The sequence below is a fragment of the Akebia trifoliata genome, chromosome 8, assembly GCF_017979445.1.
Source record: "Akebia trifoliata isolate Shusen 1 chromosome 8, ASM1797944v1, whole genome shotgun sequence".
NCBI lineage: Eukaryota > Viridiplantae > Streptophyta > Magnoliopsida > Ranunculales > Lardizabalaceae > Akebia > Akebia trifoliata.
The window spans coordinates 45,429,259-45,444,133 of NC_141382.1; the positions used below are offsets into that span (position 1 = coordinate 45,429,259).

At 35.6% G+C, this 14,875-nt stretch overlaps 1 protein-coding gene across 2 annotated transcripts; it reads right to left on the bottom strand.

Moving 5' to 3' along the window:
• Positions 1–635: 635 nt before the first annotated feature.
• On the bottom strand, positions 636–14,824 carry LOC147397139 (calcineurin B-like protein 10). 2 transcript variants are annotated; one of them, XM_086452629.1, is made up of 9 exons: positions 14,674–14,820; positions 14,371–14,542; positions 14,203–14,285; positions 12,664–12,723; positions 4,844–4,952; positions 4,695–4,747; positions 3,002–3,082; positions 2,789–2,901; positions 636–1,021 (listed from the first exon to the last, which is right to left on the bottom strand). In XM_086452629.1, the coding sequence occupies exons 1-9, from the start codon at positions 14,698–14,700 to the stop codon at positions 967–969; spliced, it is 753 nt and encodes a 250-aa protein (XP_086308755.1). In that variant the 5' UTR covers positions 14,701–14,820; the 3' UTR covers positions 636–966. The 2 variants fall into 2 exon arrangements, with proteins under 2 accessions (XP_086308755.1, XP_086308754.1); XM_086452628.1 differs by having other exon boundaries at positions 4,695–4,952; positions 14,674–14,824.
• Between the last annotated feature and the right edge of the window lie 51 nt (positions 14,825–14,875).

The window sequence follows — 14,875 nt, forward strand, 5'->3', positions numbered from 1 at the left end:
GAATCTTAAGGTTTTAAGGCGATAACAATTTTACCCTTAAGGTTGAAGAGAAGATGGGATTTTGGGAAGAAATCTAAGGATATTTACGAGATTTGAGGATGACATTTCGATCAGTGCAGTTACACCATTTTTGATAGGTGAAATTTGGTAATCAATATTTGCCCATTCTCTCTATATTTATAGTAGTAATAATAACTTACAATACTCTTAAAAACTAGATTATTCACCAATAACAGTAAATAAATACAGAAGTAATCAATAAAACTTCACCTTCCCTCAATCAGCATGGCCCCTCCGCATAGAACATGATGGGACATCAGACTAGACCTTGCTTTCAAATCTGTAACCAGTCCACATAGAAGCTGAGGCAAGTAAGCCGAAAGAAGTACTATTAAAGCAAAAGTTGTCTTTCTCACTAGCAGAGGTTCAAACACCATAGGTTGGAAGTATTGGTGGTATCTGAACCTTCACACAAGGGTTACCTACAATTCCTAGCAGCACAACCAGAGGTGGTGGAGTGATTTTTAATGCAACTTGTTAGACAACATTATCAATGATACTCCAAATCTTAGTGCAGCAATACATCAGGATGCACTGCCCCTGATTTTCCAATATAGCAAAATACAAAGACAAACTAAAAAACAAAACAGATTCATACACTAATCACAAATGACAAATCAATTTTCTGTTTACAGAAGCTTTAAATTTACAGAATATGAAATATACACAGATGATTGTTCTCGATTGGACCTTAAATTACAAGGAAAATGAATTGATTGATACAACAGTGGTAGGCTCCTTCGTGATTGATGCAGCTGTATTGGGATCCTCTGCAATTATAGACTTGCAAGGATGTTGCCATCGATTCGATGCTGTAAGCACACATTTGGCTTAATTGACAACCTAAAACCAGTTTGGCGTCAACCTAAAGGTTTCAAACACCCGTGAGCATGCAGCTTCAGATTCTCAGTCCTCGGCTTGAGTGTTAAAAATAAAACTTGGAAATACCGTAGTGATGTCCCTGAGGAATGATGAAGGAATAAAATAAAAAGGATCCTTAAGTTATGAACACTGAAACAAAATATATATACATATACACCAAAATGTTTAAAGAAGTAAAAGATATATACATAACAATCATTTGTTTAAAATATCCCACCAAAATGTTCAAAGCCTCGATTCTACAGGTATATATATGGGTTGAGGATCGGAATCGGGGGGCAACTATTTGTCACGACCACCATCCATTTTACAAGATCCGACTGCATCCGGCAGTATTGTAAAAACCATTGAAAAAATTGAAGAAAAAAAAAACTCTTGAATTTTCAGTATTCCTATTTATCTTCTATGCCAAAAGCGAAAGATGAGTTTTTCTTCTCATTTACAACATGGATTGGGCAATGCTAGGTAGAAGTCTTTTCAAGTATCTATTTCTATAATAGAGGAGAAATTACAAGTGCCAGGACACTTGAGCTTTGTGCGGGAAAGATAAAGATTCATGAGATTGAGATCAGCAGATTAAAATAATTAATCAAACCCATTACCTGTCATTATTGCCAATTCCATTATGCTCGCCAAAACTATACCTTTTATCAAGTTGATTCATTTACTTAAAGTTTACATATTTTTATGAATTTTAAAGCTTTATTTTAGACAAAAATTGAAGCAAGCCTATACCTGACCTAAGTGAGATGGTCACTTCTAAAACATTTTATATAATAAAGATTTATCATATGCACTCCAAATGTTTTGGATAAGGAATTTTTGTTGTTGCAAGCATACTTTTACAATAAACAAAATAAATAATTTTGTTTTAATATTGCTGGTCCTAGGCCCAGATAAAGGAGGAGGTTATGTTAGGTTCACAGCCTCTGTAAAATCTTTGTTATTAGCGATCATTAACCCTTATCCTTCATTTCAGTAGCTCATACGAAGGGATTCCCCAAAGTACCCATTTCTGTGGAAATAAGAAAGATTTGAATAGAACATACTCTAGAAATAGTGTCGTAATGACACCCTCTCATGCCTTGAAAAATAAGCAATAGTTCTCTCAATCGACTGGTTATGTCGAGTAAAAAGATTGCAATCCAGGCGTAGGACTCATCTTGTCACAGACTGGACATGTGGAGTATTGCTTTGACATGTTCTAGGTTTCTACCTCCTACGTGACCTACACGACTGGTACCTTTTCATTGGGGAGGCTGTGGTGTCTCAAGATACATGCATCATACAAGCTGAAAATGGAGTTGTGGCGTCATAACATCAATGCCAAGCAAACTAGTAGACGGTGCTTGATGAAAGGGGCAGGTGGCACCTGATAATAGGTGCAATTGGTGCTTGAGACAAGTACATGGGGCACATGGTGCCCAATGATAAGGGTACATGGCACCCTAAGAAAGTTGTACGTGGCACCCTGAGGCATGGCCAACGTGGTGCCATGATTCATAGAAACACAATACCAATAGACACAGGGCACTAGGTGCCTTGAGATGACGGCACATAGCACTGACTTGGTAGTAGTGGCGAGTAATCCCAGCTAGGAAACACAACAAAACTCCAAATGGAATTAACTGAAAACAACTTATTTATAATGCCGAAAAAGAAATTGAATGCAGTTGTCATTTAGTAATGATTGGAAAAGATCCAATGTTACGTTAAAAATATAGCAAAGACGTGGAAAGGCTTCACATATATGAGGAGGCTTTGAACCATGAGAAAACAGTTGTAGTGAAGACATAACAAATGCGGAGTCAATAAAAAATAATAGACATGGAAGAAAGTGGCTTACTTCAAATAAGGAAGAGTCATGTTCTTCAAAAGGGTGGGATTTCGAACCACAAAAGTCCTCCATTCTTCTTTGTTAATTCTACCATCCATGTCAGCATCGGCTTCTTCAAATGTCTGCCCAAAGGGGGAAAAACGAGAAATTTTAAATTTACATGTTCTTCCAAAAGATGATGCAATAAAAAGAAATAAAAATATAACCTGAACAAACCCTTGCCTTATCAATGATGGCTTCGAGAAGTTCATCTGATAGTTTCATGTCTGACTCCAGCAAAATAGCAATTACCATTTGTTTAACCTGAAACACAAAGTGATACTTTTGATAAATAAATGAAAAGGCAATGATTGAATGTGAACAATTTATGAAAGAGAAACATGGATTGAAGTATGAAGGCAATGTATAATCAATCTGAAATAATCACGTCTTCACTAGACCAAGGTACACTAAACACAATGAAAAGGTTACCAAATGAAAAAGAGATTTTCAACCAATATTGTTTCTCAGCTCAAGATCATCCATAAAACTGTGAAAGTGACTTTAATTGACAAATGAAGGTTAATCTCCCCATGACCCATCTTACAAAATATAGAAGAGAATAACTTATAGAAGCCCAAACCCATTAACATAGCCTTTTTTTGGGATCAAATCAAACCAAACCAAATAAATTAAAAAAAGAACATAAAGCAGCTTCCAGTAAACACAAAGATGTTCAATTTTCCTTTGTTCAATACATGGAAGATTCTCCTGCAAAAAAAATATTCATGTCCCAAACGACAAGCAAAGCGATAAACCTGAAGAGGTATATGAAACTTTCTCTTCCATTAATGCAACTCCCATTGAAGGACTGATGCAGGACAATGAGGGGAGAAAAGAAAATGAGGGGGCTTTAGGGAATTTGGTTCAGGATTGAGTAAACTCAAAAGTAAAATGAAAACAATAATTGTAGGTATGACCACGATCCCAATGAAAATGGTTAAAGGTTTGTAAGGTAAGGAAATGATTAAGGGCTAAAGATTTGGAAAAGAGCTTAATGAAGTACGAGTTAAAGAAAGTGGGGAAGGATTAAAGGTAAAATAAAATGGGGCTTGTAGGTTTCAAGAATCAAGAAAGGAGTTTCAAGAATCAAGAATTCAAGATTTCTTGAAAAATCAAGAAAACAAAGTTTATGAGTTGGGTTCTTGAAAGGATTAGAGGGTTCTTGATGGTTTCTTAATTTCTCACAAATAAACAAAAGAAGATAAAGGATAAGAAAAAGATTAAAGAAAAAAAATGATATTTACCTTGGAATTACCCCAATGATTTCCATGGTATCAACCATGTTGAATGCACCAACATTTAAAAGAAAACAAAAACTTTTGTAATCTATTTATTCCATTCATTCTCTATCAATAGACCCTAATACAATCTATAAATAAAGAAAATCAACCAAGAGTCCTAATAAAATTAAAATACTAAATAAAATAACCTAATTTTCGTAACTTTCTTTCTCTTAATTTTTCAACCATAATAAATTTAAATAAAAGATAAACTAAAGTTACAAAATTCCCCATAAATATTATACTAAGACTATGGGCCAATAAAACATGAAAATAAGTCCTAAAAACATAAAAATAAAGCACTAAAACAACTCAAAACTAAAAAAAAACAACTAATCTAAAATAATCTCGAAAGATAAATCTAGACCTAATTAGATGAAAACCTAAATAATTACAAATTTTTCGCCTGAACCCCTAACCGTTGAATATGATTTATATTACGCATTAAAGACAAGTTATACACATATAAGATAAAATTAAGGGCAAAGATGAGCACCCATGATGTTCATATAAATTTGGTCAGAGATTACATTTTGCATAAACTGCAGTTAAACCAAGAACTAAAGTTACAACATACACTTAAAGAGACTCACTTCTTCCCGCTCAATGTACCCAGTTTGTCTCAAATCATACAACCTAAAGGTAACTGCAAGATATCCGAGGTAAAATAGAAAGGTTTTATAATAAGAACATGCATCTTGATAACATAAATAACCCAATAAATAATTTTTGGAACCCTTACAATCAATTTTTTCCTCCAAAGGCGCACAAGGATGGAAGACACTCAGTGCGTGGATGAATTCCTCAAATTCAATTACGCCATTCTTCTTTTCATCAAAAAGATCAAAAACCTATAAAAGAAAAAGGCAATGGTTCAATAAATGCAGAACATTGGAAAACCAAAAAGGAAAATGTGTGAAAATAATTTGTTACTAAGTTCACAAGTATGTAACTTAGTAACACATCAAAGCAACCATAAATTCAATGCTAAAGAAACCATTGATATAGTAATAGAGCTCCAATATATTGATATTTATTAATAGGTCTGAAAAATTACACTAAAATTTAAAAAACATGAATTTATGTCATTGGCATGCGCTAACAAAGTCATGAACATTAAAATGAGGAAATTAGCCAAGACCCACTTAAGCCTAGAAACCAAGGACAGCTTAACTTTTTCATCAGCATTGTGGACAACTAGTACTTAACTTTTGCTATATCGAAGTATTACAGTTTTGGTACCACTTATCAAAGACTAGAAAGGCTTGACATCTTTAAATACTTAAAAAATAATTTCTAGACACATGGAGTAACACTAACATAATGAAGGACCTGTATACAACTACGAGGGTTGTGAATGTGAGTAGTGTGAGGACAGTTACAATTAATCTACATCAGGGATCAGCTTTCAGTATGTATTGATTTGATTTAATTATATGTGAAGTAACTTCTCATATTCAAGAGTAGGGTTACCCAATTCGTTAGAAAGGAACCAAATTGCAAACCGGTTCGAACCGAACCAATTCATTGTACGGTTCGTTGTGGGTTTGTGAAATGTATCGAATTTAACGAACTCCATTTTACTTAATTTTTTTTAAATCCCCCTCCACATCTTGATAACATTTGAGATATCCCCCTAAAATTTCGAACTAATAAAATGTTCCTTTGGCCTTGGTCTTTCCTAATAGACCAATGAAAAATGACCTAATACCCTCATGTTAAAAATATAAATAAATAAAAACTCGATATTTTTTCCCAAAATTGTCCATCTTCATTCTCTTTTTTACCCTACTTATTACTTCAACCTTCAAATGTCCTCATCTCTGTCTACCCCTACGAACTGGGTTCATTCTCGAGTGGCAAACCACGAACTGCGAACCCACGAATTAGGTAACATTGTTCAAGAGCACATACTTGGTGTATGTTACTTGCAGATGAATTATTGTTGAGGAGATTATAGTGGGAATCATATACTAAACTCAAATTATTGAGAGAGATGATAGAGTCCAAGAGCTTTAGGGTAAGCAGAACCAAGATTGAATATGTGGATTATAAATTTAGCACTAACACCCAAGAAGATGAAAGTTCAATTAAATTAATGGTCTAGAAAAAACCCAAAGCAACCAATTTTATTATCTAGGGTCTATTATCCAAAAAGATGGAGATATCGACGAAGATGTTGCCCATAGAATTAGAGTTTGATGATTAAAGTGGAGGTACTCTTCTAGAGTACTATGTGAAGTTTGCATACCAATCAAATTAAAAGGGAAATTTTATAAGATAGTAGTAAGACCAGCTATGGTTTGTGGAGTTGATTGTTTGGCAATCAAGAAGCATCATGTTATAAATTGAACATGGCAGTAATGACAGATGAGGATGTTGAGAAGATGTTTCTTGACTAAGAGAAGAAGCACCAATAGACGATAAACTAAGAGAAAGTTGGCTAAGATGGTTTGGACATGTTCAACAAAGCCTAATTACAACTCCAGTTAAAAGAATATTAAAGTTGAAGGTTCTAAAAGGGTGAGAGAACAACTCCAAAGTCTATATATGGAAATAACATAGACCTGGGATCAAGGCCCCCACCTTCACACTTAAACCTATAAAAAAAAAATTTAGTCCACAAGATGGCCCATGAACCAATATAAAATACATGGTTCTTCTAGGCTCAAAAGCAACAAAAAAAAAAATGTTATAAGAGTTTTTATGTTATGTTATTATATTTTATTCATTGTATGAGATGGACCCATAACTTAAGCCCATCACTATATGACTGTTTTATAAATAAATAGTGAGGGTTGACGCTAGAGAGGATATCAAACTCACCGTCATCTATCTTCTATTCTTCTCTATTTCTCTCTGAACCCTAGCTTTTATCTTCTTACATGGTATCAGAACAACTGTGCTCTTAGATTAACCCATTCCTCATCAACTTCCTATTTTTCTTCTTTTATTTTCAATATGAGTTCTTCAAACCCTAAATCTTTCATACAAAATACGACTTAGGAATCTTTGCTTGCAGTTTTTTACACCTATATGTGTCTCTAGGATGTAGTTTATAGTTTGTCGATGATTGTGAAGCCCGTGTTGCAATTTTGAAGCCCCAAAATTCAGTTTTCAGAAAAATTTTTGTGAATAGTGTCGTATTAACAATGTCGCGTGAATAGTGCTCATGAATAATGTTTTTTGTGTGAATAGTGCTTGTGAACAGTGTTTTCTACGTGAACAGTGTTTTCTGAAGAAAAAAATAGGTTTTTTTGACTTCTCGATCAACAGTTTGAAAATTTTCCCAGATCTTAATTTTTTTCGGGTGTTTTTGAGTTTTGCAATTTTATTCTAATCGTTATTTCGTTGGCCTCTCAACCCTAGCCGCACTTCATAGAATATCCCTAGGGATACTCTATTTTTTTTACATGTGTTTTCATCTCTGTGTGAGTTTCCAATTTACTCCTCCTTGAATGTCAAATTTGGGGATTTTTTATGGTGTTGATGCTCAGATCACCTCTATCAAGCTCAACAGCACAAATTATTTACCATGGTCTCATTTTATTCGAGTATTTCTACATGCCAAGAAGAAATCTAAGTTTTTGGTTGAAAACCCTCCACCACCAAATGACAAGCACTATGAAGATTGGCAGAGATAGGCAAAATGACAATTTTGTGGTGATGGCGTGGCTTTGGAACAACATGGAACCATCAATTTCCTCTAATGTTATGTACTTGGATACAACCAATCAGATTTGGATAGCCATTTAGGAGATGTATTCTTAAGAAAAAAAAGTGTCACGAGTTTATGATCTGTTCGAGACCATGTTTACTAGTAAATGGGGTGACAGATCTCTGAGTGATTATTGTAGCTCTCTTTATGGTATGTGGGAGGACCTTCAAAAATACTAACCTTTGACCACCGATCTAAAAACTCAGAAAAGACAACGTGAAGAATTTCAGGTTGCATTGTTTTTGTCTAACTTGAACCTAGAGTACAATTCACTTAAGGGACAACGTCTAGCCAATTAGTCCTTACCCACCATTGCTAATGGCTTCTCTCATCTTCAACGGGCCTCTCTTGGAAGTGTATCTCATTCAACTTCCAAGGAGTCATTAGCTCTGGTTTTTAATAATCCACATGAGGCTTCTCGTGGTCGAGGTCGTGGTTGTGGTGGAGGTCGTGAAGGTGAGCTAAAATGCTCTTATTGTGGTTACTCTAGCCATACTGTGCAGTTTTATTGGGATAAGTGGGGTAAGCCCGCGTGAGCTAATCAGGCCCAGGAAGAACCTTCTCAACCACCTATTGGTCCACCTTCATCTGGAATTGTTTCTTCTGATTATTCTACTCAACTTGGCAAGATTCTTTAGAAGTTGAATACTTTTTTAGGACCTTCTTAGCTCACAGCTACTATGGCTAATTCAGGTAACCCCACACTTATGGCTATCACGTCTCCTTCATCTTGGGTCATCAATTCTAGAGCTAGTGCACACATGTCCGGTATATCCCACATCTTCTCTAATTTACAATCCCTTAGGTCTCATATTATGTTAGCAGATGGTTCTACTCGTAGTGTAGTATGGAGAGGTGATGTTCATTCAACTTCATCTCTTTCATTATCCTCTACCTTACTTGTCCCAGATTTTCCTTTTAATATATAGTCTCTTAGCTCACAAAATCTCTACAATGCTCCATAATCCTTTTTTCTTTCATTTTGTGTTTTTCAGGATCTCAAGACTCAAGACAAAGAAGGTAATTGGTTTGGGGCATGAGAAGATAGTTTGTACTACCTGATACATTAGGAGACTGCATCTGCTATGAGTGTTTTTATTTCACATCTTCTGTGGCATTTTCGTTTGGGTTACGTGTCTTTGTCTAATTTGAGTTATGCTATTCTACATTTGAGTCCAATGTCTGTTTTAGAAGGTGGGACTTGCCAGTTGGGTAGCATCACCAAAGTTTTTTTCCTCGTCGTCTTGAGAGTCATCAATCTAGACTTTCAGATGTAATTCATACGAATATTTGTGGTCCATTCAGAATAAAAGGTTTATATCATTTTCATTACTTTGTTGTGTTTGTGGATGATTATTGGAGAATACATGACTATTTTTATTGAAAGATTGTACTGAATTACCTCATATTCTTCTTACTTTCTACAAAGAGATTTCAGTTCAATTTGACAAGCTTATTAAAATCATTCGATCTAATAATGCCCTAGAATACCACAATCATCTATTTAATCATTTTGTTATGAGCATGGCATTATTCATCAAACATCATTTGCTCACACCTCTCAACAAAATGGTGTTGCAAAACGTAAACACCGTCATTTACTTGATGTTACTCGCACCCGCATGTTTCATATGCATGTTCCTAAACCCTATTGGGGTGATGTTGTTCTTACGGCTTTCCATCTTATTAATCGCATGCCATCATCAATTCTAGATGGTCGTTCTCCATTCTCCTTGCTTTATCCTCGATTGACCCTTATGTTGTCCCATCTTGAGTCTTTGGTTGTACATGCTTCCTTCACTCATTTGAGTCTAGTCTTGATAAACTATCGCCTTGATCTATTAAATATATATTTTTGGACTATTCTCATACTCAAAAAGGTTGTTAGTTTTACTGTCCTGTCTCACAGCGGTATTGTGTTAGTGCTGATGTGACATTCTTTGAATCCACACCCATCTTCCAATCTGTCAGAGCTTCATTTGATTTGGACATTGTGTCTTCGCGTCAGGGGGAGTTGTCTCCTCCCACTCTTCCTCCTGTTACTCTGGTTGTCCCTATTGTTACTCCTACAGATGTTTCCTTAGATGCTCCTCTTCGAATTTATGAACATACTCATCCTCGTGAAGCTATATCTTATGGTACCCCTCCTATACCAGCCCCAGCTCACTCACCACCTTCGATTGAGGTTCTTGTACCTAATACCGATGTGTCTATTGCATTATAGAAAGGTGCCAGATCTTGCACGAAACACCCTATTGCTAATTTTGTTTCCTTTCATTGTATGCCTCCTTCCTTTTAACGATTATGTTCCTACTTATACACAAGTTATGTCTTCGTTTGAGTGGAAACTAGTTATGGATGAGATGGAAGCCTTCCATCATAATCATAATTGGGATCTTATCCCTCCCCCTACTGGGAAACAACCTATGGGTTGCCGATGGGTTTATGCAGTCAAATATCTCCTAGATGGTTTTGTTGAGCACTTAAAAACATGAGTGGTTGCTAAAGGCTATACTCAAACATTTGGGGTGGGCTATAGTAAGACATTCTCTCACGTGACTCGACTGGACTCTGTTAGAGTTCTTATTTCTGTGGTTGTTTGTTGTGATTAGCCTATGTCAGTTGAACATTAAGAATACATTTTTGCATGGGATTTACAAGAAGAGGTTTATATGGAATAGCCACCTAGGTATGTTACTTCGGGTAAGGAAGATTTGGTGTGTCGTCTAAGGAAAGCCATTTATGGACTAAAACAATCACCTAGAGCATGGTTTGATAAGTTCAGTTCTGTTGTGCTTACCTATGGTTTCGTATGTTCCACGTCTGATAACTCTGTTTTTGTACGCCGGTCTTCTGTTGGGGTTATTGTGCTGATAGTATTTGTGAATGATATTATTACTACTGAAAGTGGCTCAAGAGGTATCTCAGACTTGAAGATCTATTTGTCTAAGCAGTTCCACACTAAAGATTTAGGTCTTCTCTGTTATTTTCTTGGTATTGAGGTTGCTCGTTCCAAGACTGGAATAAGCCTATCTCAACGAAAGTATGTTCTTGATTTACTATCTGAGACCAGTACATTAGGCTCTAAGACACTTGATATTCCTAGGGATCCCACTACTAAGCTTGATACTAAATAGGGAGAGAATTATCTAGATACAGGTCGTTATCGTAGATTAGTTAGTAAATTAATTTATCTTACTATTGCTAGCCTAGACATCATATTTGTTATTGTAGTAGTTAGTCAGTTTATGCATGCTCCACGACAATCTCATTAGGATGCAGTTTTTCGGATTTTGCGCAATTTGAAGGGGTCACCAGGGAAGAGGTTGTTATACAACCGTCTCAAGTTCTATCGTCACTAGTTTTTCAGATGTTGATTGGGCTGGAAGTTGTACAGATTATCAATCCACTTTAGGTTATTGTACTTTTGTGGGGGAAATGTAGGGAGTTGGCGCAGTAAGAAACAAGAAGTTGTAGCTCACTCCAGTGTTGAGGCATAATATAGGGCTATGGTTCACATTGCATGTGAGATGCTCTCCTCATTACGTCAAGTCAGAAAATCAATTGGGAGATGTGTTCACAAAGCCATTGTCTCGAAGTTCCTTTCTTAATTGTTGTACCAAGCTGGGCATGTCATATTTGTATGCTCCAAATTGAGGGGGAGTGTTAGAGTAGTTAGTTTATTTTATTATCTTTTATTCATTGTATGTGATGGACCCATAAATTAAGCCCATCACTAGACTTTTCTATATAAATAGTGAGGGTTGAACCCTGAGAGGGTATCAAACTCACCTTCATCTTTCTTTTATTCTTCTTTCTTTCTCTCTAAACCCTAGCTTATCTTCTCACAATAATAATAATAATAATAATAATAATAAATCTTCATGCAGAAAGAATAGAACTCATTCTACAATATGACTACCAAAACACCATGTATAGACTACTGAAATCATATATATCATGCACAATGAAAGCATATCAAGGTTGACTAATTGTTCTTTAACATGAATACAAGATATGATAAATATTGATTTCCATCTTAAGAGCTCATAGATAGCCAACACAAGGGTAAATTCTATCCAAATTCATTGCTTCCTTTATAATTACAACTCACTTTCAGCTAAATTGCTTAAACCTATCTTGTCTTCCTAGTTGTTGGAGCAAGCTAGGAAGCTTCTAGGTGCCCAAAGCACACAAACTATTCCACCCACTACAGGGACTATTCTACCACTGACCCTACCAACGACTGTTGGACGAATCCAAGGCCAGGAAGCGAAGATTCTAGGTTTCGTTTTCTTGAAAAAAGTAGGAGTTCAAAGAAAGCATGTAAGGTAGAAATGTTGATTCTAGTTAAAAGGTTTGTATACCGTTCATTATAAGAATCTTATTGCAATAGATATTTTTCTTCCACTGCTAGGTGTATAATAATATAAATATATATAGTAAGAAAGGGTGACTGAATTTCACAATTCATTGATCCTTTCCCTAAATTTCTCTGTGTGCATGTTTTGGCAATCGATATAAATTATGTTAATAATAAAGAGGAACTATAAGGAATTGAGAAGTAATTGCCACATCTGCAAACAAAAAGGGCTCTACGAACTGAGGGCGCTCAGGTAACAACACATGTGGAGATGAGATGGTAATCTAGCTACTTTTAACAATTGGTATCCAAGTTTTAGAACAATAAACATGATCAATTGTATGCATTTATATGAGCAGGATCAACATTCCTTGCTCCCATAAATCAGCCAAACAAACTAAAGATTTCAAAAAATCATGGTGTCATTCAGTATAACCAAAGTATTTCATAGGATAAAGGTAAGTTGCTGCAATGTGTTTACCCTATCCAGGAAAAGATTCTCGCCGGATTGAGTCTTGAATAGCGCCAATTGAAGTTCTTCCTATAAAATGGATACAAAAATGAAAAATACACGTACACCGCAGATACATCTCATAAAGAATCAACCAAAAAAGTACATGTTAAATACATAATAATCAATTATTATTCAATACAAGGATCAAATTTATGCAATGGTCATAAAAATTGATGTGTCTAAACAGTTGCTCACCTGGGCAGCATAGATCATATAATTACCAGTGTCCATCATTATATCATACCTAGACCCTAGACCTAGGGGCTTGAACTTATGTTGCACTTGTGGCTATGCCTAAACACAACTTAATGATCCCCAATTAAAACAAAGAACTCGAATTCATCACCAAACTAAATTTGATTCCATGCCTAAAGTCCATATTTTTAGACCCTACAAATCTAGAACCCATAATGACAAGCTTTTATTTTAGAAGCTGCAAAACCAGCCTGGGGCAATGCCACTTTCAAGTGTTGTCGCCTTCTAACGATTCCGCTTTCGTGTGATGCAGCCTCCAGGCGATGTCACCTCTGTTGGACCTATGGTCCGTTGGTGGCCGATTAAGCCTATGAGACATCCCATATTCCTTTTTTATAAAGTTTCTCTTGGATTTTAGTGTTAAGGAGGTTTAGTCAAACAAATTAAAGATTCTAATAAGAGTGTATTTGGGAAACCTCTATTTTAGCAGGATTAGAATCTTTTGAAGGGTTGGATTCTAGGCCCTCTACTCCTATCTATAAAAGAATGGATCAATCTCCCCTATTCAACAATTGATTTTCCGGGCATTCTCAAGAAATAAAATGCACAACTGATTTTTTTTTTTTTTTAATATTCTTCTAGAAATTGGCACAGAGATGAGTAGATTATTGAGAATCCGGAATTCCATCACTAAAGGAAATACGATTCATAAAGAGTAGATCAAGGAGGAGAAGGTGTGTCAAGAATTAAAGTATAATCACCAAAGGTAATCATTAATTTCAGGCTCTTGGATTAACGGTGATGGCTTCAATTCCAAGTATGTAACGACATACCCTAATACCTTATGGATACATGTTTGTTAAGGGTAATCAATCCTAAAATATATCTTCTGTTCATTCTTGAATAGTTAGACGATTTCCGTGAATAGTTTGTATAAATCGTTATTTAGATATGTGAGCAAAGAATGAATAACCGAAATAATGCTTACAACATCCAAATGATACCATACCAACTCAAATTACATATCATAACAAGGAATTTGGGCGAAGGTTGCTTCACCCGTGCCAAGTAAACCTTGGATCCCTATAAATACCCATCCTATGGGTTCATTAAAGAGAGATCGGAATAGAAGATCCCCCTTCTTCTCTCATCCTAATAAGATTACCCACACACACACACACACATCTCAAAAAAATAATAATAAATTAATTAATAAAAATCCATAACAAGTTCACAAATTGCAAGGAATAACCTGGTAACAACATAACAACTGAACAAAGAATTATTCTCAAAATTAATTGATGAATTCACCTTGTGAATTAGGCCGTCGTCGATTATAGAACTACTCAACTTTTTAAATAACTCATACAACGCCTCCACTTCGTTCACAGTAACTATAAGAAAAGGAGGAAATCTAGTATGAAATTGGGAAGGAAAAAAACCTAATTAAGAGCAAAAGAAGAATTAAAATTAACTAACATAAAGATTCCTTTGCGAGACGATTAACGTCATTTTCTAATCCGCCACGAAGGTGTTTCTTAGGGCAGCGATCGAAACAATCGGCTACAGAGAATATGAGAGCTTCAATTAACACTATAAAAGGTACGAATACTGCACAGAGTCTCTCGCCAATCGTTAAAGAACTCGATCTCTGCTAAAATTAGATCACAAAACAGAGAAGATGAAAGAAAACATGAATGAATCAACAGCTTTTTGCAATTTGATTTATTTTAACATTCCATAATCAGATTCTACAATCCAATCCTAACGCCCCTAACTTACCGAATGAGATTTGTTCGTTGAGTCCATCTCTCTCTCTCTCTCTCAGAGCATTTCTTGCTTCGTTAAGCCTGGAACGAGTTTATACCAAGCGAACTCACCAATCTCAAACGACGTTTGATGCTTATCCAACCAATTTACAGTTGAGATGAGAGTCTTTTTCCGTAAAAGTTTTCAAGGAATCAAACAAGGAGAATATCCATCA

Coding starts and splice junctions, on each gene's coding strand:
- LOC147397139 (XM_086452628.1), bottom strand. CDS start 14,700: ATGGACTCAACGAACAAATCTCATTCG. Junction 12,724..14,202: donor ACGACGGCCTAATTCACAAG/GTGAATTCATCA, acceptor TCCATTTTATAG/GAAGAACTTCAATTGGCGCT. Junction 4,953..12,663: donor AGAATCTTTTCCTGGATAGG/GTAAACACATTG, acceptor TTTCTTTTATAG/GTTTTTGATCTTTTTGATGA.